This window comes from Perognathus longimembris, chromosome 19, assembly GCF_023159225.1.
Source record: "Perognathus longimembris pacificus isolate PPM17 chromosome 19, ASM2315922v1, whole genome shotgun sequence".
Classification (NCBI taxonomy): domain Eukaryota; kingdom Metazoa; phylum Chordata; class Mammalia; order Rodentia; family Heteromyidae; genus Perognathus; species Perognathus longimembris.
In genome coordinates, this window is record NC_063179.1 from 46894832 (window position 1) to 46922199 (window position 27368).

Here is a 27368-nt window from a genome sequence, read left to right on the forward strand (position 1 = left end):
GGCCATTCCTAAGGCCTCACGGACGTGAAGCATTCAGGAAAGCCATTTTCCACCTAAAAACCGCACGTTAGGACTGGTCGAAACCAACGCCGGGCGGGACGCAGGCAAAAGCCTACGAGGCGGAGCGGCGGGGTAGCGAAGACAGGGAGCGTGGCATGCTGGGAGTTGTAGTTTTTACATATGCATACCACTGCGTGCAGTGAGACGTAGTCCACTCAAATCTCTTCCCGGCTGATTCGCAGTGTGGAGAAGAAATCTTGCCCGAGCAGCAGTCACGCCCAACATTTTATTCCTACTCCTTCTTTATCCTTTATTTTCATTTTTCCACCCATGACTCGCAGACTTTCTGAAACGTGAAAGGGCGCATGCGCACTTTGTGCGGCAGCCAAACGGCCCGAAGTGGGGGGGGGTGGAAGCAGCGCCTTAACTGTACTGCGCATGTGCGCCAGCAGCGCGCGCTGGTGCCTCTGGGTAACCGGTGGCTGAACCCCGCCTCACAGTTGAAGGCTCTGACGGCCGCATCTTCGCCGCCTTTCCTTCCGGGATGGCTACCCTGGTTGTAAACAAGCTAGCCGCCGGACTAGACAGTGGCCGGCAGGGCAGCCGGGGTGTGACTGTGGTGAAGGTGAGCGACCTCGCGTGCTCTGTTCTCCACCCTCGGCCTCCCGCGGGTCCATCCTGGAAATGTGGCTGCGTCGCGGAGGCCCGGTCTCGCAGGGGTGGGATGCGCGACCTCGGGCGCCCCTCCCCCCTGGGTCTCCCCCTCCTTTCCGTGACCCTTGACCCCGCCGGCCCTCCTGGGCCTGTGGCTGCCGCTGCCACCTCCCAAACAGGCGTGCTTGTGAGAAAGGACCTTGTGGGCCTGGGAGCGAGATGGGGGTTGCTCTTCCTCCCAGTGCATTGCTTTTAGCGAAGTTCAACAGGCCTTAATTACCTTCTTTAAGAAAAATAAATCAGGCGGAGCCATTGTCATCATTAATGTCTACTTATATGGCAGGTGTCAATTCGTATTTTACGTGGAAGGAAGCCCAGGAACACAGCATGTGGCAAAAGTTCCGACTTTCTGGCCCTCAAATCTGTGCTTTTCAGACAGTACTTTATAATCGTACATCTACTATTTGTTGAGCTGCCTGCCTCCTCTTGATTTAGAATTATATTTTTAGAATTTTGAGATGTCTCCTACTGCAGTATAACTGGTCTTTGATACTGTGACATTGAAAGTCTGTGACACTGTACATTGAAATATGGAAAGATACGGAGAGAGCAACTTACCTTTGGTTCACTGTCTAAACCTACAAAATCATATGTAGTCTTAAAAGATTGGTAATTCTCTTTTGTGGCTATGTTGTCAACATAACTTTCCTGTAATTCAGATTATATTGACATCAGTATAATTTTTTTAATTCCCACAAATAGTTTTAATGTGCAGTCAGAATTGACTTCGGAAATATCTGAAGTCCTTTTAATGTCTTGAATTGGCACCTGTAATTTCTCATTGAAGTTTGGTTTTATATAACAACAAATAAAATATTTATGTCGGTCACTTAGTATTAGTCAATGTTAGTAGATACTGATGCCCAGCACATCTCATAATTAGGCATATTGCATGGCTGAGAGTTTCCTTTTTGGATTGTGCTTTTGCTAAGTAGAAGATACTGGAGATTATTTTGTGAACTTTTTAAGTTTTCATCCACAGTTGGAGTGGGTGTCCTAGTGACATTTCTGTTAAGCTGTTTGCCTTACAGTCTCTACAGTGTATTAAGTCTGTGTAACCACACTTTGTTGAACCACCAAATTTAGTATATAAGAGGCACACTTCCTTGTTCATTTTCATCTTAGCTTGTAAAATGTGCCTAACTGCAATATGAGAACCCTTTTTGAGAAAGCAAGATGTGTTCATTGGAAGGAAAAAGTCAAAGTAAATAATTCTAATAATGTGTAAAACAGCCTCTTGTTAAATAAACAAGTTGATGGTGACAGAATCACTAGGGAAAACAAAACTCTGATATTGGGAAATAAGTTTAGAAATGAATCAGAATTTTCAACATGATCTTTTTTAGTCTTTAAGTTACAGTTTTAATCTTTTAAATTATGGTCTACTAAATTTGATTTATATATAAGTTTGAAGATTCATTTGTAATATTTACAATGTAATATTAAAAGTGTGTTTTTAAAAAATCTATCTGGGGAGGCTGGGAATATGGCCTAGTGGCAAGAGTGATTGCCTCTGATACATGGGTTCGATTCCCCAGCACTACGTATATAGAAAAAGCCAGAAGTGGCACCGTGGCTCAAGTGGCAGAGTGCTAGCCTTGAGCAAAAAAAGAAGCCAGGGACAGTTGTCAGGCCCTGAGTTCAAGGCCCAGGACTGGCAAATAAAAAATAAAATCTATCTGGAGCTGGGCACTAGTGGCTCATGCCTGTAATCCTAGCTACTCAGGAAGCAGAGATCTGAGGATGGGGTTCAAAGCCAGCCTGGGCAGAAAAGTCACTGTGAGACTCTTACCTGGAATTAACCACCCAAAAACCGGAAGTGGTACTGTGGCTCAAAGTGGTAGACAATTAGCTTTGAGCAAAAGAGCTCAGTGAGGGCTGGGGATATAGCCTAGTGGCAAGAGTGCCTGCCTCGGATACACAAGGCCCTAGGTTCAATTCCCCAGCACCACATATACAGAAAAAAACGGCCAGAAGCGGCGCTGTGGCTCAAGTGGCAGAGTGCTAGCCTTGAGCGGGAAGAAGCCAGGGACAGTGCTCAGGCCCTGAGTCCAAGGCCCAGGACTGGCCAAAAAAAAAAAAAAAGAGCTCAGTGACAGTGCCCAGGCCCCAAGTTCAAGCCTCAGAGATGACAAGGAAAAAAGAAAACCTATTGGGCTTAATTTATTATGTTGTTACCTCCAAGTCCCATTTATAGATACCGAGGAAATTTTTCTTGCTGTATTATTTGCCAAGCAGACACTTGCATTCTTTTTGGACCTATGTTTGTTTCACTAATCGATAAAATTTTTTGGTGCTTTTCAAAACATTTTTTCTGGGGCTGGGGATATGGCCTAGTAGCAAGAGTGCTTGCCTCCTATACTTGAGGCTCTGGGTTCGATTCCCCAGCACCACATATACAGAAAATGGCCAGAAGGGGCGCTGTGGCTCAAGTGGCAGAGTGTTAGCCTTGAGCAAAAAGAAGGCAAGGACAGTGCTCAGGCCCTGAGTCCAAGGCCCAGGACTGGCAAAAAAAAAAAAAATTTTCTTTGCTGGCAACATAAATTCTCTTGTGCAGCAACTGGATTAGAGAAGATATAAATGAACTAAGAAAGATTTAATTTTTTTTACTTTATTGTCCTAACTTTATTATATAATCACAATGAGATCATTTATAAGAATGTTGAAATGTTTTATAATATCTAATTCTGTGTTGAATTGAATTTGGAAAAGAAAAATTTCTTTAAAAATACAAGCTAAATTAAAATGTCTATGTCAGTGTATAATTTATGCATAGCTTTTCTCCATGTTTCCCTTTCTCATAGGAAACCAATGTTCTAAGGTTAATTGGTTTCTTATGTACCCTTCCAGGAAAACACTATACTAATATAACAATTTATAAAAGTATTTGCTCTTTCTCTTAATACCTTCTCACATAAATAAATGTATTTATCATTTTCACTTTGCTTTATTCATGTGGAATCATTCTCTCTCCCTCATTCCCCCTACCCTCTAAAAATCTTCCTAAGGCTTTCTTAGTAATCTGGGTAATTTTATAGCATACAAATTTATAGTTTATTTTCCAGTTTGATATTAATGTATATATACTTTTGTGTCTTTATTGGGGCTTGAACTCAGAGCTAAGGTGTGTTTTCAATTTTTAGATGACTCAACTGGTCCTACAATGAATAACATACACATCTTGCCATATATATTTTATATGCTTATAAATTATCAACACTAGAATTATTGAGTTATTTAAACTATTAGTATTACCAAGTTGTTTCTGCAGGGGCTGTTAACACTGAATAAATACTTGACAACAATCAGTAGTATATGACATTGATTTCATATACTGTCATTAATACAGGCTGTCACCCAACTTTTTGTAAAAAAAAAAGAAAGTATCTTGGTACAGTTTTACTTTACATTTCTCTAAGAGGTAGGTTGAACTTTTCAAATATTGAAGTTTTTTACCCCTTTTCTGTGAACTCTGTTACATTTAAGTTTCTGGAATGAAAAGCAATTATGAAGTATCTGTTTGTTTATAATGAACTACATTTTCATCTCACTTGCTTATTAGTCAAAATTAATAATTGCTGAAATAAGTGGAAAGTTTTAATGGATCCAGTCTGGGTGCTGGTGGCTCATGCTTCTAATCCCAGCTACTCAGGAGGCTGAGACCTGGAGGATTCTAGGTTGAGCCAGCTGGGCAGAAGAATCCTCCAGACTCCATCCCCAAATAACCAATAGAAGGCTGGACTAAAATCCAGGTGCCCATGACTCATGCCCATAGTCATAGCTTGTCAGGAGGCTGAAATCTGAGGATCACAGTTGAAAGACAGTCAAGGCAGGAAAGTCCAAGAAACTTTCCAGCTAACTACCAAAAAGATATAAACAGAGCTGTGACTCAAGTGGTAGAGCACTAGCTTTGAGTAAAAAGCTCAGGAATAGCACCCAGGTGCTGAGTTCAAGCCCTAGGACTGGTACACGCGTTTTTGTGTGCACACACACACGAAGGAAGGAAAAGAGAAAGTGGCACTGGAGGTACCACATGTAAGCAAGAAAGCCAAATTATAGTTTGAGTTCCCACGTTCAAGTCTTGGTACCTGCAACCAAAAACAAGAAGAACAAAAATATCCAAAACTAAAATGGGTCCAGTCCGAGTTTTCTACTTTAAGGTTCTATCTTTTAGGTGGTGTGATTGGTGACGAGTTGAATCATTTTCAATTTTATTTTGTTGGGCTTTATTTATATACACACATAGATACTTGAGATTTGGAACACACAGCTCTGTACTACTCTGTCTAATGGAAAGACAGGCTAGAAAGTTTAAGAAAAAAAAAAGTTTTTGAGAGCTTATTTGGAGGTTCTAGCAGGGGAGCGCAGCTACTCTCATACCCTTGACCGAGGACCAGTCCTCCTCTATCGGGGATGGTCGTCCTCTTCTACCGAGCGCGCAGCTTCGGGAGGGACGCCCATGGAGCGGTGAGGGAGGTAGGGGACACCCGCCTTGCCAGCCAGATCAGCCGAACCAACCTTGGTGATCAATGGGGAGACAGATGTCGCAGCCAGATCGCCCTCACATCCGTAGCAGTACCTGAATATTACAGTAGACACATGCAGAGGATATGGAGACCCAACGGATAAATACGGTCATTTTAGCTGGACTAAGATATGGGCAGAAATAGAAAAGTTACTCAGGAATTGTTAGTTTATTAATGTGACAAAAAGCATTTAATAGGGGCTGGGGATATGGCCTAGTGGCAAGAGCGCTTGCCTCTTATACATGAAGCCCTCGGTTCGATTCCCCAGCACCACATATACAGAAAATGGCCAGAAGTGGCGCTGTGGCTCAAGTGGCAGAGTGCTAGCCTTGAGCAAAAAGAAGCCAGGGACAGTGCTCAGGCCCTGAGTCCAAGGCCCAGGACTGACAAAAAAAAAAAAAGCATTTAATAAGAAAATTATTTGTTTAGCTATTTTTTAGTAGAAAGGAAGTTAAGTTTTATCACATAAAAGCTGTATGATACACTCAGCTGAGAGTTCTAAAGTGTATGGTAGTGAAGTAGTGTGAACCATACTGTAACAGAAAGGCAGACATAGGAGTTTGTAGCACAATAGAAAAGTTTATTATGGGTGATTCAAACTTAATATCGTGAGACACTATAGTGAGGCATGGAAACACTGAAAATGTGTTAATGCTGGAAATGCAGTTTATTCACTAAAACAATCACATGGTCCTGAGAATCAGAATATGCTGATTCTTACATCTGTCTTTTGTATGGCTTTTGGTAAGTCATATACCTGTAATTGAAACTAACTAGATAAAATAATTTTATGACTCAGGGTTGTATTTATTAATGAAGAACAGAAATCTAAGTCTTAGCTGAATGCTTTTGGAATTTACATTTAAGTCTGCAATAGAAAATATTTGAACATTACTTGTGGGCCTTCTTACAAATTCTTTATCATTTGGAAAAGTAATTGTCACCCCAGTTCATTAGATTGTTTTTGTTGAAATTAACTATGGTTTATTGCCATAAAGTAGTTCCACAGAAATTCCTTTCAGTAGCATTCATTATATATTATTACTATGGATACAGTTTTCAGGAGAAACAGTGATGTTAATTTATAACATTATCTTGATCTATAAAATTTATTGTTTTAAGGATATTTCACTATCTAATTTTGACAAGGTCTATCACAAAGAATGACTAAAAAAGTCATTTAAACGTTTATAACCTAGACCATTTTTTTTTTCATGAAGGAACCAAACAAGGTTGAATCATTATACTAGTTCAATGTTTTTAAGTTTAAGGTATGTATGCCTTTAAAGTTGTTTAAAGAGCACATTTCAAATTCTAGGTTCTGGAGTGTGGAGTTTGTGAAGATGTTTTTTCTTTGCAAGGAGACAAAGTTCCTCGCCTTTTGCTTTGTGGACACACAGTCTGTCATGACTGTCTCACTCGACTACCTCTTCATGGAAGAGCAATACGTTGCCCATTTGATCGACAAGTTACAGATTTGGGTAAGAAAATTACTCATTTGGATTTAAGTCTGAAAATTAGCTGGACACTAGTGACTTCCGCCTGCAATCCTAGCTACTCAGGAGGCTGATTTTGTTCAAAGCCAATCCCAGGCAGGAAAATCAATGAGACTCTCAAATCCATTTAACCACTAGAGAACTGGAAATAGAACTGTGGCTAAAGTAATAGAGTGCCGGCCTTGAGCATCAAAGCTCACGAACAGTGCCCTCAAGATCAAGCTCCATAACCAACCAAAAAAAAGACTGAAAACTATGTAACACTAGTATCACAGAAATAATGTCTTTACACTGATGTTTTCAGTTGTAGAATTCTAAAGATCTTTCAGAATGTTGGAGTTTCTATTAAGGTTAGTCATCTTCTAAATGTAAACTAGTAGGCTGGCAATGTGGCTTAGTGGTAGAGCTCCTGCCTAGCATGCATGAGGCCCTGGGTTTGATTCCTCAATACCACATAAATAAAAAGGTAAATAAACTTTGGGCTGGGAATATGGCTTAGTGGTAGAGTGCTTGCTTAGCATGCATGAAGTCCAGCATTCGATTCCTCAGTACCACATAAACAGAAAAAGCCAGAAGTGGCGCTGTGGCTCAAATGGTAGAGTGGTAGCTTTGAGCAAAAGAAGCTCAGGGTCAGTGCTCAGGCCCTGAGTTCAAGCCCCAGGGGCTGGCAAAAAATATATATATGTATATATATGTGTATGTATGTATGTATGTATTTTTACATATATATACTAGGACTCTCAAATTAATCTTATTTCATCAAACATTGACATGTTTATACTCAACATGTATCTGAAGAGCTTTACACCTGGGAAATATGTGCTTCCCTTACTCAAAGAAATGAGAAAAGTATTATCATAGATTAAATCATTTGTCTGAGGCTACTAATCCAACAAAACAATGTTTTCTTACAGAAGAGAGAGAGAGAAAGAGAGAGAGAGTGAGTGTGTGTGTATACACAAGTGCATGCACAGGTACTTGAACCCAGGGCCTGGGCACTGTCCCTGAAATTCTTTCTCTGGAGCCTAATTAGTGCTCTGCCTCTTGAGCCACAGCACTGCTTCCCACTTTTTCTGAGTAGGTTTTCGGAGATAAGAGTCACATGGACTTTACTGTCAGAGCTAGCTTCATCCTGCAGTCTCAGATCTCAGCCTCATGGATAGCTAGGATTGCTCCTCATTTCCTTAGAAGGTCTTATGGACTTGTCAGTTTCTTACACATAGCTAAGACATTGCCTTATATATTTCTAAATAAATTGTTCATTTTAGATACTAGATTTTGATATGAGAACCTTTATTAGTATTTGAATACTTGCCTATAGATAATCTTTGAGGTTACTATTTTTTATAATAAAATGTTTCCAAAGACTTCTAAGGATTACTTTTTTTTCAGCTCAGCAGCACTATATTATCTTTATTTATTAGTTAGTTAGCTAGTATGCCAGTCATGGGGCTTGAACTCAGGGCCTGGGCACTGGAGTCCCTGAGTTTTTTTGCTCTAAGCTAGCACTGTACAACTTGAGTACCAGAAGCTGGCTTTTTTGCTGGATAATTGGAGATAAGAGTCTGATAGCCAGCCTGAGCTGGCTTCAAACTGTGATCCTCAGATCTCAGCCACCTGAGTAGCTAGGATTACAGGCCTGGGCCACTGGTACTTGGCTTTTATTTTAATATTACATGTCAAATAGAACACATTAAAAATAACTTATTGGGGGCTGGGAAACTTGCCTCATATACATGAAGCCCTGGGGTCGATTCCCCAGCACCACATATATAGAAAATGGCCAGAAGTGGCACTGTGACTCAAGTGGCAGAGTGCTAGCCTTGAGCAAAAAGAAGCCAGGGACAGTGCTCAGGCCCTGAGTCCAAGCCCCAGGACTGGCCAAAAAAAGAAAGCAAAAGTCTCCAAGTGTCCCAAGTAGAAATATACTTTAAAATAAGCTAGCTTTGAACCCTGATCCTCAGATCTCAGCCTCCTGAGTAGCTAGGATTACAGACAGGAGCCACTAGTACTCTGCATCAATCTCTTTTAGATAGCACATTAAATAACAACCAGTGTTTCTTTTACGCAAAACTAGTAGACAAGCATATGTGCATGCTTCCTCAAACATGCACGCACGCACACACAGAGCATTCCTGAGCCTTTATGTAAAAGCTAGTTAGCAGTTAGGGCTAACTCTCCATGGTAAACTAATATAACAAAATACTTTGATATTTCTGCTACTGAATACATTTATTGACAAAAAATATGTAACAGGGTAACAAGCTTTTTTCTTTCTTGGCTCCTTTTTTTTTTTTTTTTAACCTAGGCTAAGTATGCTTATCTTTTTTTACTTCTGTGATCTCCTTTCCCACTACCCACTCAAGTATTTCTTTTTTAGCCTTATTTATGCTCTACAAATTCTTCTCATTTTAAAATTTTTCCTATGTACTCTATGACAAGCTGTGTTCTACTTTATATAAAAATTCAGAAATACACAAAATCTTCAATTGACAAGTCTCCAAATAGTCATCATATAATAAACCCTAGTAGCACCTATATACTTGTGTATCACTTAAGAGTTCTGTTACTGTTAAAACAACTTTAAATCTTGATGGCTTAAAACAACAAAGATTTAGTTGTTTTGTTCATGTAGAATCTCAGCAGTTGAAAAACACAAGATAGGCTCTGTTCCTGTCCCATGGAGAGGGACATATATCAGAGCCTCCAATCAACCTGACCACCTCACTGTGCAAGGAAGAAAATTTCTCCTGACTCACCATAACCACCTCTTAAAGACTTCCATCTAGGGTGGAAAAATGCAGCCCTGGTACTCAATAGATTCTATGTTGAAAATGAACTATATAACTTTTGCATGAGGATGAAAGGGAAAAAAACTGGGAGAGAGAGAGAGGGTAGAGGTGACATTGTCCAAAAAAAACCATACTCATTACCTGACTTATGTAACTCTAACCCCTTGGTAAATCACCTTTTATAATAACAATTAAAAATGGTATTTTTTTTTTGCCAGTCCTGGGCCTTGAACTCGGGGCCTGAGCACTGTCCTTGGCGTCTTTTTGCTCAAGGCTAGCACTCTGCCACTTGAGCCAGAGTGCCACTTCTGGCCATTTTCTATATATGTGGTATATGTGGTGCTGGGGAATCAAATCCAGGGCTTCATGTATCTGAGGCAAGCACACCTGCTACTAGGCCATATTCCCAGCTCCTTAAAAATGTTTTATTCAGTGAAAACAAAAACAAAAAACAGGTACTCTGTCACTGAGCCACATATCCAGCTCCCAAATCTTAAAACATTTAAAAACCAAATGGCATATTAAAACTTTCCAGCCTAACATATAAATGCCCTTATTTCTTTTTGTAGGTCAATAAGTTTTTTTTTTGTTGTTTTTTTTTTTTTTGCAAGTCCTGGGCTTGGACTCAGGGCCTGAGCACTGTCCCTGGCTTCTTTTTGCTCAAGGCTAGCACTCTGCCACTTGAGCCACAGTGCCACTTCTGGCCATTTTCTATATATGGTGGTGCTGGGGAATTGAACCCAGGGCCTCATGTATACGAGGCAAGTACTCTTGCCACTAGGCCATATTCCCAGCCCGAGACTTTTGCTTTCTAAGAAAATACTAACAACATAGTTGTTTGGGCATAAAAACTAAAATAGACAAAAATTTTGAAGTTTAACTTTTGCCATTATGATTAAACTATATAACTTACAAATTACTTTTGAGTTATGTTGTAATTAGTATTTGCTTTTACGTTTATCCTAGGAGATTCTGGTGTCTGGGGACTGAAAAAAAATTTTGCTTTACTGGAGCTTTTAGAACGACTGCAAAATGGACATACTGGTCAGTATGGAGCTGCAGAAGAAGCCATTGGGATATCTGGAGAGGTATTGGTCAAACTTGGTGAAATAGTTATTACAAGATGAACTTTTCTTTCATTTTAAAACATTTTCCAACACAGTATTACTATAGTTATCTTAGAACCTCTATTTTAGAAACACAGTTTTTCATTATAGTTCTGATTACAAAATGAGTTTTAACAGAAAAAAATAAAACTGATATGCAAGTTTTTGAAAGTACTGTGTCTAACCCATGTTTTATGTGCAAACTCTTTTTCTTATCATTGATCATTCATTCTATATTAACATTTTGTTTTTGTTTTTGTTTTTTTGGCCAGTCCTGAGGCTTGGACTCAGGGCCTGAGCACTGTCCCTGGCTTCTTTTTTTTTTTTTTAGCTCGAGGCCAGCACTCTGCCACTTGAGCCACAGAGCCACTTCTGGTCATTTTCTGTATACTTGGTGCTGGGGAATCAAACCCAGGGCTTCATGTATACGAGGCAAGCCCTCTTGCCACTAGGCCATATCCCCAGCCCCCCCTACCCTTTTTTCTTAATCTTCCCCCTCCCCTTGACCCCAGCCCCACTTTGGAGAACCCCTTTCCTGGTGTTTATTTTGTTGGACCATGACAAATTACACCGTTTGAATCTACCATAAGAAATTATATTTAGAAGGTTACAAAGCGTAGATTTCAATTTTTGTATTTACCTAACTGTGGTTTTCAATCGTGATTAGTAAACTTACCTCTAGAGCTATTAGAAAGCTCTTATGAATATGTTTAGGAAATAGAGTTGTGGCTCAAGTGGTAGAGTACGGGCCATACTTTGTGAGAGCTGGAGGACCTGCATTCAACCTCAATACCAATACCAAAAGAAGTTTATGCTGATACAGAGAGACCTTTCCTCAAAACAACAAAAAGCCTGAAGTGTGGAAGTGCCTGTCTGAGTTTAAATCCTAGTACTTCCAACTATCCCTTCTGAAATAAAAATAAAACACTCATGGTAGCCATACATGGACAAGTATTGTTAGGTGCTAGTGGCTCACTCCTGTAATCTTAGATATTCAGGAGGCTGAGATTTGAAGATTGCAGCTCAAAGCCAGCCAAAGCAGACTAAGTCCTGACTATTACCTCCAATTAACCAATAAAAAGGCAGAAGTGTAGCTATGGTTCAAGTAGTAGAGTACCAGCCTTAAGCAAAACAAAAGGTAAGTATGTAGGCAAAGCCCTGAGTTTAAGCTCCACTACCAGTACCAAAGAAAAACAAAAACATGTACATACATTCAGGTGTCAATCAAACCTATTTTTAAATAATCCCACATTGAATCTGGGAATCTGTTTTCAAAAGCTTCATAACAACTTCTGTTATATCAGATTCTTTAAATAGAATTGTGCTGGGGGCTGGGAATATGACCTATTGGTAGAGTGCTTGCCTCATATACCTGAAGCCCTGGGTTTGATTCCTCAGCACCACACATATAGAAAAGGCCAGAAGTGGCGCTGTGGCTCAAGTGGCAGAATGCTAATATTGAGCAAAAAGAAGCCAGGGACAGTGCTCAGACCCTGAGTTCAAGCCCCAGGACTGGCATTAATAAATAAAAGAAACAAATAGAATTGTGCTGAAAAATAAAACACTGTAAATGTCTTTAATGGGTACTTTTTTTTTTAGTCTTTTTAATAAAAGGATATTTAACCTCTGTCTAGGGCAATTTTGTGTATAAATTTGATGGAAGAGATCTTTTCCCTGACTATGAATCCATGAGAGCTAGGGAACGTAGCTTTGTAGCAGAGCACTTGCCTAGCAGTGCAAGAGGCACCAGGCTCAATCCTGCAGTGGAAAGAAAGGGAGAGGCAGCCAAGTAGAAGAAGGATAGGAGAAATGTAGACGGATACTATATTCGTGAGAATAGTTTTAATTTTGGTCCCAAATTAGTAATCAGTCTTAAAGCTAGCTTCTCACTTAACCTAAGAGATGAAAACTTTCTCAAATTATCTTAGTTTTCAATTACGAGTACTGTATATGTTCTTGATACATTGTATATTGTATATATGTCTACCTGACCTAGAGAAGGGATAGAAAAACAGGGCGTAAGATATCACAAGAAATGTACACACTGCCCTACTATGTAACTGTACCCTTTTTGCACAACACCTTGTCAAAAAAATTTGTGTTCAACTAATAAATAAATAAATTTTTAAAAAAGAATGTGTTCAGCTTTAAGTCCTTAATTTTTTTGTTTATCAGAGCATCATTCGTTGTGATGAAGATGAAGCCCACGTTGCATCTGTATATTGCACTGTGTGTGGAACTCACCTGTGCTCAGAGTGTTCTCAAGTTACCCATTCCACAAAGACATTAGCAAAGCACAGACGCGTACCTCTAGCTGATAAGCCTCATGAGAAAACTATGTGCTCTCAGCATCAGGTACATGCCATCGAGTTTGTTTGCCTGGAAGAAGGTTGTCAAACTAGCCCACTTATGTGCTGTGTCTGCAAAGAATATGGAAAACACCAAGGTCACAAGGTAGGAATTTAATTAAATTGGAAGGCTGTTTACCATCCAAGCACTTTCTATTACTTACCTGGTTCTTTATGTGGGGTAGAAGAATTAAAGAAGAGTTAAGTGATAGAGCTGAGCTTGATTGCACAGAAAGAAATGAGAAATTGAACTTCTGAGTTGATAAAAATATCAGCAAGGCCTTATTTCTTTCGAGCAGGAAATAAAAATTCTCTTCTTGCTGGGAGCTGGTGGCTCACACCTATAATCCTAGCAATTCAGGGGGCTGAGATCTGAGAATTGCAGTTTGAATCCAGCCTTGACAGGAGAGTCTGTGAGACTCTCATCTCCAATTAACCACCAGAAGATCAGAAGTGGAGCCCTGACTCAAAGTGGTAGAACACTAGCCTTGAGCAGAAAAGGTCAGAGACAGTAGGCTCTGAGTTCAAGCCCCATGATGGACAAAAAAAAAAATGTCTCTATGAGCATGTTTTCATAACACAGTGTTTAGTGTATTTTATCTGTTGATGATATAACTTGTGATACAACTTTAGGGATAATTTCTTGGTTTGTTGCTTAGTGATAAATGGATTTATAAATTTTAAATTATTTGTAATCTTTTTCTCTTATAAAGAAATTACAGTTCATATTTTTAAACTTATGTTGTATTTTTAAAAATATGTTGTAAAAACCAATTATGATGATATTATATTGTGTTGGAGGGATTTAAGTTGTTTTTTGTATCATTAATCAATCCTATGAATTTTTTTATAATTATGTTGTATTTTCTAGCACTCCGTATTGGAACCAGAAGCTAACCAGATCCGAGCATCAATTTTAGATATGGCTCATTGTATACGGACCTTCACTGAGGAAATTTCAGATTATTCCAGAAAATTAGTTGGAATTGTTCAGCATATTGAAGGAGGAGAACAAATAGTAGAGGATGGAATTGGAATGGCTCACACAGAACATGTATGCATTTTTTTCTTCCTCCTTTATTTTACCCTTTTTCATTTTCACCTCTTCACCTTCTAGTAAGTATTGCACAATTACAATGTACTAGTACTATACTAGTCATCAGTAATGTTTAAAAAGTTTTCATTTCATCTGGGTGCTGGTGGCTATTATCCTAACTACTCAGGAGGCTGAGATCTCAGGATTGCAGTTCAAAGCCAGACCAGGCAGAAAACTCAGTAAGACTCTTATCGCCAATTAATTAACCACCAGAAAAGCAAATGTGGTGCATTTAATTATTAATATTGATTGAAGCAGTAACTTGGTGGCCGTTAGACCTGTTAAAAGGTTATTAAAGTAATTAGGTGAGATTTAATAATGCTTGATACAGCTGTAAGAAGAGGTAGTGAGGCATGACAGATTCCAGATATATTTTGAAACTTAACTATTTTTTTTTTTTTTTTTGGCCAGTCCTGGGACTTGGACTCAGGGCCTGAACACTGTCCCTGGCTTCTTTTTGCTCAAGGATAGCACTCTGCCACTTGAGCCACAGTGCCACTTCTGGCCATTTTCTGTATATGTGGTGCTGAGGAATTGAACCCAGGGCCTCATGTATACACTCTTGCCACTAGGTCATATCCCCAGCCCCCAGATATATTTTGAAACCAGTAGAATTTGCTGAGAGACTAGTTGTAGAATATGAAGAGAGAAGTATGGATGATATATACATTTATTGTGTATGTGTATGTGTTTTTTTTATTTTTAATTTAGCAACATAGATGGAGTTACCACATATTGAAATGGAGGTAACTTTGACTGGAGGTGAGGGAGAATGGCAATCAGGTAGTCCATTTTGCTTGAGATGTAATATATAAACAGTTGGATAATCAAGATCTACAGTTGAAGAGGAAGATTTAATGTGAAAATAAATATTTTGAATTGTTAAAGACATAGATATATTCAAAATTTTTTATATTTTACATGTAACATGTTCATTATAGTTATAATTGGTTAAAATCTTTTATTTTCTTAGGTACCAGGTACTGCAGAAAATGCCCGATCATGTGTCCGTGCTTATTTTTCTGATCTACATGAAACTCTCTGTCGTCAGGAAGAAATGGCTCTAAGTGTTGTTGATGCTCATGTTCGAGAAAAACTGATTTGGCTTAGACAGCAACAAGAAGATATGACTATTTTGTTGTCCCAGGTTTCAGCAGCATGTCTGCATTGTGAAAAGACTTTACAGCAGGTAGGTAGTTTAAATGTGGCTAGGTACTTGTGGCTGCACTTGTTAGACTTAAGTAGCTAATTATCAGAGATAACACTAACTTCAAAGTGTCCCACCAACTGTATTGGTATCCTATTTGTTCTCCCTATCATAAAGCTCTGGATTCTGTGAACTCTCTAACTTGTCATTCCTTCAATAATGACTAGACTTCTTGGTCTCTTTTGTTAATAAGCATGTTCTTTTCTCTGCTGAGAATGCTTATATCTCTGCTTGTAGAAATTTTCCTTTTTTTTTTTAAATATTTTTGTTCCAGTCCTATGGCTTCAACTCAGGGCCTGGGCACTGTCCCTAAGCATTTTGCTCAAGGCTGCCACTCTTGCCACTTGAGCCACAGCTCCACTTTTTGGCTTTTTGGTAGGTAATTGGAGGTAAGATTCTCATTCATACTGCGATCTTCAGATCTTAGGCCCCTAATTAGCTGGAATTACAAGTGTGAGCCACCAGCAACCAATGAATTTTTCCTTTTTCTTTAAGATCCTGTTTGAGGGCTGGGAATATGGCCTAGTGGCAAGAGTGCTTTCCTCATATACATGAAGCCCTGGGTTCAATTCCCCAGCACCACATATATAGAAAACGGCCAGAAGTGGCGCTGTGGCTCAAGTGGCAGAGTGCTAGCCTTGAGCAAAAAGAAGCTGGGGACAGTGCACAGGCCCTGAGTTCAAGGCCCAGGACTGGCAAAAAAAAAAAAAGATCCTGTTTGAACTCTGAAATTTTCTCTTCCTTGGTCCTTTTTTCATGTCTCAAATGTACTATCTTTCTCTGTTTTAATGCAAGGGTTCTTGACTGCACTGTCACAGAAAAATTGTATTTTGGGGCTGGGGATATGGCCTAGTGGCAAGAGTGATTGCCTTGTACACATGACACCCTAGGTTCAATTCCCCAGCACCACATATACAGAAAATGGCCAGAAGTGGCGCTGTGGCTCAAGTGGCAGAGTGCTAGCCTTGAGCGAGAAAAGAAGCCAGGGACAGTGCTCATGCCCTGAGTCCAAGCCCCAGGACTGGTAAAAAAAAAAACAAAAAAAAAACTTGTATTTTATAATGGTTGTAGATTCACAAGCAGTGTTTCCCTGTTAGCACATTTACTTTTTTTTTGGCCAGTCCTGGGGCTTGAACTCAGGGCCTAAGCACTGTCCCTGGCTTCTTTTTACTCAAGGCTAGCACTCTGCCACTTGAGCCACAGCGCCACTTCTGGCCATTTTCTATATATGTGGTGCTGAGGAATCGAACCCAGGGCTTCATGTGTACTAGGCGAGCACTCTACCACTAGGCCATACTCCCAGCCCACATTTACTTCTTAAACAATTGAGATTCAAGGTCCTTGTAACAAAGATGTCAATATTTTGTTGTTGTTGTTGTTGTTGTTGTTTGCATCTTCTTTCAGAAGTAGGATATATGAAAATAGTTATAACTCTAGGAATTTTGGAAGAGGCTATAATCTATCATGTTTACTGACATACTGCTAACAAATAAGTTGATTTCAAATTATAGTAGGCGAAACCATTTACTGTTGCAGGGCTTTTTCTCCTAACCATCTGATTATACTTAGATGAGTGTAGCCTGTATTTTCATTAGTGTTGAATTGTTCATTACTTAGTCTTTCTCACATTTCACTGGAACAATTGATGTGTTTGCCATTGAAGTAGTCTTTCAGCTTCAATCCTACTCTTGTATCATCTGCTTTGTGATGCTAGGGCTACTTATCTCTATTGCTGGCAAGCTCCATATTAGGCATTGTCAAGAGTTTCTGCAAATACATAAAACTTAACAAAAGAACCAATGAAACATCATGAATTTATTTTTACTTTCAAGGAAAAGTCTTTATTATCCTTCCCCTTCAAAGAAATTATGTGCCATCTAGATTTGATGCTGGCTGCTCAGTATTTGTTGATTTATTTATATATTGAGTGAGTATTCTTTGCTAGGAACATTTTAGGTACTTAAGATATAACTGTGCTGGGAGACAGCAAGGGAAGAGATGACATTGTTTAAAAGGATATGTACTCTTTGCCTGACTTATGTAACTGGAACCCCTCTGTACATCACCTTCCTAATAACAAAAATATTTTAAGAAAGATATAACTGTAAGCAAAATAAACAAGTCATAATCTTGTGGAACTAGCATCCTAGCAAAGAATAAACCATACCATGGCTGCATAAGTAAATTACATGTTAGAAAGTAATAAAAAACTAAGGAAAAAAGAACTTTACAAATATTATTCAGAGGAAATGACTAGAGCAAAAGTCCTAGGGCAGCATATATTCAAAGATTAACAAAAAATCTGAAATAAACAAAGGAAGGGATAAGCAAAGTTGAAATTAGGAATTTTATGCAAGGAATGCCCTGTGGACCATTGAAAGAATTTCAACTATAACTGAGATGGGGCAACTGTTGTAGGTTTTGAGTAACAGAGTGACTTGATCATACTTGTTAGAAGGACCTTGCTAGATAATATGTGAAGAATAAAAGGTGAATTTTAAAGAAAGATAGAGGGAATTAATTAGGAGGCTATTATAGAATTCAGGTAGTGGCTTAAATATTGGATGTTAGAAGTACCCAGATATGGCTAGGCATGCGGATGCATGTCTGTAATCCCAAATACTTTGTATACAAATACAGGAGGACCACAGTAATGACAACTCAGGGAAAAGTTAGTGAGACCCAGTCTTAAAACAGTCTTGTTGTAGGGACATACACATTCTCACTTACTTGAGAGGCAGAGATAGGGAAGGATCAAGAAACAGGAGGATTGTGACCTGTGGTCAGTCTGGCAAAATCATAGAACATTCTCTGAAAAACTAACTAGAAAAAAAAAAAAAACACAAAAACTAACAAAAGGATTGGGACCATGGCTTAAGTAGCAAAATGCTTGTCTAGCAAAGCAATGTCCTAGTACTACAAAAATAAATAAGAATTTAAAAATGCTCAGATGATGAATATTGGTATATCTTCCTATGGAAAAAATTAGTGAGATTTATTTCTCTTTTCTAGGATGACTGTAGAGTTGTTTTGGCAAAACAGGAAATTACAAGATTATTAGAAACATTGCAGAAACAACAACAACAGTTTACAGAGGTTGCAGATCATATTCAGTTGGATGCTAGTATTCCTGTCACATTTACAAAGGTAATGTAGCTTATTTTAATTATTGGTCTCCTTTCTTTTAATTTGTAATGTTGGGGTTGAACCTAGGGCTTAGAACATACTGGACAACTACTTTACTACTAGAGTACAGCCCCAATCCTGTTAGATGTGTTTTTTGATAAATCATAATTGATGTACATTAAATAATAATTATCTTCAGGCAGTCAGAAAATGCATGAATTATATATTTTTGAATTATTTTGAAGAAAAGCTTTTATTAGTAGAAAATAGGAAAAAGTGACATAATGAATCTTCTTGTTCAATTAGTTTTAAGATATATAAACTTTTTTCCTCTTCTTATCTATAGTTTCCTATAGTATTCTAAAACAAATCCTAAAGTTATCTCATTTCATCCTAACGTTGTGTCATGCATGAAATATTTCAATTACATCTCCAAAAACTAGGGACTCTGAGAACAATTAATCACTTATACCCCCAAATTTGAAATTAATCTCTAATAGTTTCAGTAATATTATTAACTAGACAGTATTCCAATTTCTCTGATTCTTTCAAACCTCTTTCGTTTGTAGGGCTTGAATTTAGGTCCTGGATGCCATCCCTTAGTTTTTTTGCTCCCTCGAGGCTGGCATTCTACCACTTAAACCATAACTTCATATCCAGCTTTTTTGTTTTGTTTTGTTTTTTGTTTGTTGGTTTGCCAGTCCTGGGGCTTGCACTGTCCCTGAGCTTCTTTTTGCTCAAGGCTAGCACTCTACCGCTTGAGCCACAGCACCACTTCCGGCTTTTTCTACATATGTGGTGCTGAGGAATCGAACCCAGAGCTTCATGTATATGAGGCAAGTACTTTACAAGTAGGCCATATTCCCAGCCCCTCATGTCCAGCTTTTTACAGTTTAATTGAAGATAAATGCCTCACAGACTTACCTGCACAGGCTAGTTTAGTGATACTCAGATCTCAACCTACTGAGTGTGTGTGTGAGTGTGTGTGTGTGTGTGTGCGCGTGCGTATGTAATTTCTGTTTATACTATACCTGAATTTAGAAAGGCTCATGAACTTCATCTTATCTTGCTTTTGTTTTTTAGGGATACTTCAGTGGGTTTTTTTTGTGGGGGTTTTTTTTTTGTTTTTTTTTTTTTGGCCAGTCCTGGGGCTTGGACTCAGGGCCTGAGCACTGTCCCTGGCTTCTTCTTGCTCAAGGCTAGCACTCTGCCACTTGAGCCACAGCGCCATTTCTGGCCATTTTCTGTATATGTGGTGCTAGGGAATTGAACCCAGGGCTTCATGTATCGGAGGCAAGCACTCTTGCCACTAGGCCATATTCCCAGCCCCATGTATGAAACATTTATATAGTTTATAGTCAAATCTGAAAAATAAAGTTTTTTTTCAGAGAAGTCTAGCTTCTATTGTGTCTTCCTCCACCATCTCTTTTTATATAGTGATCAACATAGAAAACTATACACAAAAATTTTTTAAGTCTTATCACTCAAATAATATAAATCTGCTTATATATTTTGTGTCTTGCTACATTTAAAGGTAAAATACATGTTTTTTAAGCTATTGCTTAAGGGTTAAGTAGGGAGAAATAGAAAGAGAAGCATGTCTTGCTCCCCATGCATGAAGTAAGAGTTAGACTCAAAATAGTGGCTCCTTTTTGTAGCTTTTAGACTTTCTGAACTGAGAAAATACATATGGTCTTGTCAGTCTAGCAACTCCTACTACTTAGACAATGGTGAGTAAGATGGGTGAGGCTCACACAAAACCTAGGTAACCTTCAGAATTTCCTTTTGCTAGATATGACTTTCTTCTCTCCTACCTTTTCTTTTGTTTTTTTTTTTTTTTTTTTTTTGGCCAGTCCTGGGGCTTAGACTCAGGGTCTGAGCACTGTCCCTGACTTCTTTTTGCTCAAGGCTAGCACTCTACCACTTGAGCCACAGCGCCACTTCTGGCCATTTTCTGTATATGTGGTGCTGGGGAATCGAACCCAGGGCTTCATGTATATGAGGCAAGCACTCTTACCACTAGGCTATATTCCCAGCCCTCTTCTACCTTTTCAAAGGATGTCATATTTATGTATTTCCTCCAAATTTTAAAACAGAAGGTAGATTTAGATAACCCTTCTAATGTCTCCTAATCTGGTGATTTAAGATTAAAAGGAGGAACCAGAAGACCTCACACTTGTACTTTTAGCTGGTATGGAGGCAGAGACCTGAGACTCTTGTTCTCAATTAATCACATAAAAGTCTGAAATGGAAGAGTGGCTCAAATGGTTGGGTGTCAGTCTTTTTTTTTTTTTTTGGCCAGTCCTGGGCCTTGGATTCAGGGCCTGAGCACTGTCCCCAGCTTCTTTTTGCTCAAGGCTAGCACTCTGCCACCTGAGCCACAGCGCCCCTTCTGGCCGTTTTCCATATATGTGGTGCTGGGGAATCAAACTGAGAGCTTCATATGTAGGAGACAAGCACTCTTGCCACTAGGCCATATTCCCAGCCCTGGGTGTCAGTCTTGAGCACAAAAGTTAAGGGACAGTACTCTCACCAACACACACACACACACACACACACACACACACACACACACACACACATTAAAAGGAGTTAACTTCTGAGTCTACGTTTTTGATACTGGTTAAAAATAATATGTAGGGCTGGGAATATGGCCTAGTGGCAAGAGTGCTTGCCTCCTTATACATGAAGCTCAGGGTTCCATTCCCCAGCACCACATATATGGAAAACGGCCAGAAGTGGCGCTGTGGCTCAGGCGGCAGAGTGCTAGCCTTGAGCAAAAAGAAGCCAGGGACAGTGCTCAGGCCCTGAGTCCAAGGTCCAGGACTGGCCAAAAATTCTGTTGACAGATTGCCATAGTGATGACCAGAAGACAAGTTATTCTATTTCTAAATTAAAGGGAAAGGGGGAGGAGGGAGGGGGGTATGAGGGACAAGGTAACAAACAGTACAAGAAATGTATCCAATGCCTAACGTATGAAACTGTAACCTCTCTGTACATCAGTTTGATAATAAAAATTTGAAAAAAAAATAAATAAAATTAAAGATCTAAACTATTAGACAACTATTAGGGTTAGGGTTAAAAACTTAAAATAGACAGTTAAAATTTTGATAAAGTTTAGCAATTTACAGAAGTCTTGCTATTTTAATTGCATATACCATTTAGGATAATAATTTTGATTGACAACATTCTGTGAGCACCCTCAAGCGCTCCTTGTTCTGAACTGTGGGACAAATCTTTGACAAGGTAAAATAAAGAATAGGTATATACATAGCACTGGCAAAATCTTAACTTTGTTTCTTTCAAGCTTAGGGGTAACATGTATGTTTTCAATCTTTTTTATTTTTTCACCTAAGTATATATCCTAAAGATTACTCCACGGGCTGGGGAATATGGCTTAGTGGCAAGAGTGCTTTATCTCGTATACATGAGGCCCTGGGTTCAATTCCCCAGCACCACATATATAGAAAATGGCCCGGAGTGGCGCTGTGGCTCAAGTGGCAGAGTGCTAGCCTTGAGCGGGAAGAAGCCAGGGACAGTGCTCAGGCCCTGAGTCCAAGGCCCAGGACTGGCCAAAAAAAAAAAGATCACTCCAAAGTAGTTTACAGGACATTTTTTATTCATTTTTACAGCTACGAGTTTCTTTATTTGGATTCATTGTTTTGTGTAAAAAACATAATATCAAATTATCATCTTACCTATTTTTAAAAGTACAAGTAAATACTATTAAGTATATTCACATTGTTTAGAAATAACCCTCTTGAGAACCTTTTCATCTCTCCGTTTTGTTGTAGTTGTTGTTGTTGCCTGTCCTGGGGCTTGAATTCAGGGTCACTGTCCCTGAGCTTCTTTTGCTCAAGGCCACTACTCTACCACTTGAGCCACAGCACCATTTCTGGCTTTTTCTGTTTATGTGGTGTCTAAGGAACCCAACCCAGGGCTTCATGCATGCTGGGCAAGCACTCTACCATTAAGCCACATTCCCCTTTTCATCTCATAAACCTGAAACTCTGCCCTTTAAACAACTTCTCTTTATTCCTACTCTTGGCTCCTTGTTAGATACATTCACCTGTTTCTATAAATTTGATTAGCTCTTCATGTAAGAGGAATAATACTGTTAGGATTATAGGCAAGTGCCACAATGTCAGCGTTCTTTGTAAGGTGAAAAACTCAGAAATGGTTTTAAATCTAGCAGTCCTGGTGTTGGTTAAATTGTGATTCATGGAAAGTAACAAAATGGTTAAAGAAAAGTTTGTTTTTTATGTATAGAAATTAAGATTCTATTGTACCATGTTGAGTGGAAAATGTTAGTATTATTTGTTTTTAAAAGGCATAATCAACTAGGTATGGTAGCAAATGCCTATGGTCTCACCCAGTTGAGAGGTAAAGTTAAGAAAATAGTGGTTCAAGGCCAGCACAGGGGAAATTATTGCAAGCCTTATCGGGAAAAAAAAAAAACAGGCCAGCAGAAACAAAAGTGGTATAGTACTTGTTAGGCAAGCTGAGGCCCTGAATTCAATCCTCAGTACCATAAAAGGAAAAAAAAGAATATTTGTTTGGTTTGTGTATGTTAGTGCATGCCTAGGGAAGTATGTGGACGGACATGCATCCCAAGTTTTAACAGTAGCTATTTCTTGGGATTAAGGAGCAAATTGTATCTTTAACTATTGAGTTGTATTTTAATTTTGAGTACGGTATAAAACCACACTGAAAGAAGATTTGATTGGAGCTGGGAATATGGCCTAGTGGCAAGAGTACTTGCCTCCGATACATGAAGCCCTGGGTTCGATTCTCCAGCACCCACATATATAGAAAACGGCCAGAAGTGGCACTTGCCTCAAGTGGCAGAGTGCTAGCCTTGAGCAAAAAAGAAGCCAGAGACAGTGCTCAGACCCTGAGTCCAAGGCCCAGGACTGGCAAATAAATAAGTAAATAAATAAAAGATTTGATTGAACTATGGCCTGGAAAAAAGTAAGTAGGTATATATGTCTTTTTCAAAGTCTATGCCAAAACTGAGTGGCTAGTTTTCTAAGGAATTTGTCTCCTTGAAAAAATCAGATTTAGGGGATTTTGAAGACTCCAACTCAGATTTTAATAGATTCAGGATGCATAAGGAGCCATGGAGATAAACTAAGGTGCTTTGTCTGGAGTTTTTTTGTTTTTGTTTTTTGCCAATCCTGGGGCATGGACTCAGGGCCTGAGCACTGTCCCTGACTTCTTTTTTGCTCAAGGCTAGCACTATGCCACTTGAGTCACAGCGCCACTTCTGGCTTTTTCTGTATATGTGGTGCTGAGGAATCAAACCCAAGGCTTCATGCATGCTAGGCAAGCACTCTACCACTAAGCCACATTCCCAGCCCCTCTAAGGTGCTTTAGAAATTTATGAGTAATGTCACATTTTAACTTCATGTCAAAATTATAAAAGCCTTTACAATTTTCTAAATTATAGGACAATAGAGTTCACATTGGACCCAAAATGGAAATTCGAGTTGTTACATTGGGTTTAGATGGTGCTGGAAAAACTACTATTTTGTTTAAGTTAAAACAGGATGAGTTCATGCAGCCCATTCCAACAATTGGTAAGTATGAATACAGCTTTTTTACCTTCTTGGACACTGTGTAGATAAACTCTACCTTGCAGCTGTGTGCTCTGGTCTGCCTTGTGCAGATGGCTTTTATTGTGGCTCTAAGAAACCAGCATAAGAGAGAATAAAAGATTCTGTGACTATGGGATTGAAATGTAGATAGTGGGGTAATGAGAAAGAACTGAGTATCTATGGTTAGGGCAGTTAGAAGAAAGGATTGGTGACCTTGACTGAGAGTTAGGAGTAAAAAGACAGTAGTGCCACAAACCTGAGCATTCCAAGGTCCTGTGAACTCCAAAATCCTATGAACCCTGGTGGAGGTATAGAGGGCAGTAGGGGTAAACTTGGTTGGGCTCCAGTAGTTACTGATGAATGCAGAAAATTCCTAAGTCACGATTATAAACTGGATTGCCTGTGTTTGATGTGTCATTCATTGGAAACCTAAGTAGAGTATAAACGTAATTTATTTTTGCCAAACAGGTTTTAATGTGGAAACGGTAGAATATAAAAATCTAAAATTCACTATTTGGGATGTTGGTGGAAAACACAAACTAAGACCATTGTGGAAACACTATTACCTTAATACCCAAGGTAAGAGTCCACAATAACATCATTATTTTTAAAGGTTTCGGGATGTTTTCAGAAAACGAATTTTACTAACAAAACTGATGTATGGGCAGTAAATACTTGAATACATATTAGAGGTTAGCCCTTATTTTTTAAAGAAATGATGGTGAATTGACTAAGATAGATAATTTTGGTATATTCATGATAAGCCATCATTATTAAAATGAAAGCCATACTTACCTTAGCTGTGTAGGCAGTTAAGAGTACTTAACTTTTGGTCACTCTTAACAAGTAAAGTATATTAGTATTCATAAGGGTGTGATCACTAGCAATGTAGGGGAGGTATAGAATTCTATCTGTCTATCTATCTGTCTATCTAGCTTTCTATTTCTCCATTCTACATTTTTGCCTCCTGTCTCCCAACATGAATTTGTGTGTGTGTGTGTGTGTGTGTGTGTGTGTGTGTGTGTGTGTGTTGTTGTTGTTGTTGTTGTTACTGGGGCTTGAACTTAGGACCTGGATGCTGTTCCTTAGCTTTTTTGATCAAGGTTGGCATTTTGCCACTTGAGCCACAGCTTCACTTTGGGCTTTTTACTGGTTAACTTTTAGATAAGAGTCTCACATTTTTCTGTGATTTTCATATATCAGTCTCCTGAGAAACTAGGATTATAGGCATGAACTACTGATTCCTAGTTGAATCTTCTGTTTAAACACTTGTTCCATATGTCATCCTATTTCAACCTAAATGTGCACCTAGCTATTTATTTTTACTTTGGAATTTTTGAATTATGCTTAATTTTAGTTATAATTGATAGGAAAAAAAGAAATTTTGAATTTGAAGGAATGCTTAAAACCTAGGGGGATGTTTTGCCAGGGGAATATTGCTTTGGAGAGGAAAAGATGGTGATAGTATTTTTTTTAAGACATTTGTAAAGGAAATAGTACTCAAAGAGCAAGTAGCATCAGTGGAAGATCTTTTTTTTTTTTTTTTTTGTCAGTCCTGGGCCTTGAACTCAGGGCCTGAGCACTGTCCCTGGCTTCTTTTTGCTCAAGGCTAGCACTCTACCACTTGAGCCACAGCACCATTTCTGGCCGTTTTCTATATATGTGGTGCTGAGGAATCGAACCCAGGGCTTCATGCATGCTAAGCAAGCACTCTTGCCACTAGGCCATATTCCCAGCCCCTCAATGGAAGATCCTAAGATACACATGTTCACAGTCTTTGCGAGAAAAGTATTGATGTACAACACAGTTTGTGTTTGAAAGAGCACAATGTCATCGAATCTGTCATAGATTTGAAACTAAGCCTGCGAAATTACAAGACCTACTCAAGATTATATATTGATTATATGTTGGTTATTTTAGGTGCTCTGACCATTAAACAGGCAGCCTTTATACAAAAATAAAGGTAGTAAAGAAATCTAGTTAGGATACAATAATTACAGAATTAAATATTTAAATCCTTTACTGAAACTGAACAAGTAACTACTTGATCTTTTTTTTTTTTTTGGTAGCTGTTATATTTGTTGTTGACAGCAGTCATAGAGACAGAATTAGTGAATCACACAGTGAACTTGCAAAGTTGTTAACGGAAAAAGAACTACGGGATGCTTTGCTCCTGATTTTTGCTAACAAACAGGTAATAAGTTTTTATAAGAGAATACTTATTTTTGAAGCTTTGGATGTTTAATAAGGCAGCTAGATATACTTCAAAGAGAATTGATTCAGTAGATATTTACAAACTTTCTGCTAATTTATTATGAATACAATCTACATGGAAAATGCTTTGTTGGGTACCCTAGTATGCAATAATATACCCTAAGTATATACACTCATACTGCACAGCCTTCATTGTAGATTACTTTTATAATATTTATATGACACTGTCATATAAATCATTTTAACTGAAAGTTAATTTTTCTGTTCATCTCAGAATAATTATTAAAAGATGCATCAACTTTTAAACTTTCAATCAATAGATTTGCATATAAATAATAATCATTAACAAAATGGTCATCTGAATGAAAATTTTTGTCGTGTGAATATCTTTCAGGATGTTGCTGGAGCTCTGTCAGTAGAAGAAATCACTGAACTTCTCAGTCTCCATAAACTCTGTTGTGGCCGTAGTTGGTATATTCAGGGCTGTGATGCTCGAAGTGGTATGGGGCTATATGAAGGGTTGGACTGGCTCTCAAGGCATCTTGTAGCTGCTGGAGTATTAGATGTTGCTTGATTTAAAATGCAGTTGTGGCTAAGAGTTCTTTTGCACATACTGCTATAAGTAATTCTTCATTCCAAATACGTTAATTTAGAATGTATTTTTTTTAATCTTGGATAGAGAACTAAGTATGCTCTTGCTTTTTAAAAATTCTGTGAAAAATTTAAATGCCTGAGCAAGTTAGACTAGACTGGTTTAAATAGAGATTTTTCAGAGATCTCTTTTTTAAGAGTACATTTGTTATTTAAGTTTTCAGATTATAATGTGACCCATATATTGGGAGAGAAGTAGTCACTGAGAAAAGGTAAGTCAAGGTTTTTTTAGTGAAAAAAGAACAGCTAAATGAGTGTCTAGTGGAACCTTTGTGGAACAAAGGAAATATAGTTCCTTTAACCTGCCTTCTCCCTGAATTCTGGCGGTACTTAGTAGTGGACATGGCAGGTGCTCAGTAGAATCTAAACATTTTTGTTCAGTGCGATTACTTTACCTTTATGTTCAATATAACAGAACACCTTTGATGGGTAAGAATTATAAAACTATAAGAATTAGTATTTCCTCATTTTATTGAAGCTTTATACTAAAGTATA

General features: G+C 38.5%; 1 protein-coding gene across 1 annotated transcript; it reads left to right on the forward strand.

Annotated features, from left to right (window-relative positions):
• Positions 1 to 473: 473 nt before the first annotated feature.
• Positions 474 to 26888, forward strand: Trim23 (tripartite motif containing 23). The gene is made up of 11 exons (XM_048368292.1): positions 474 to 625; positions 6559 to 6721; positions 10495 to 10616; positions 12810 to 13088; positions 13854 to 14036; positions 15052 to 15267; positions 18298 to 18432; positions 23861 to 23990; positions 24477 to 24587; positions 26078 to 26202; positions 26617 to 26888. The coding sequence occupies exons 1-11, from the start codon at positions 545 to 547 to the stop codon at positions 26794 to 26796; spliced, it is 1725 nt and encodes a 574-aa protein (XP_048224249.1). The 5' UTR covers positions 474 to 544; the 3' UTR covers positions 26797 to 26888.
• The last annotated feature ends 480 nt before the right edge of the window (positions 26889 to 27368 follow it).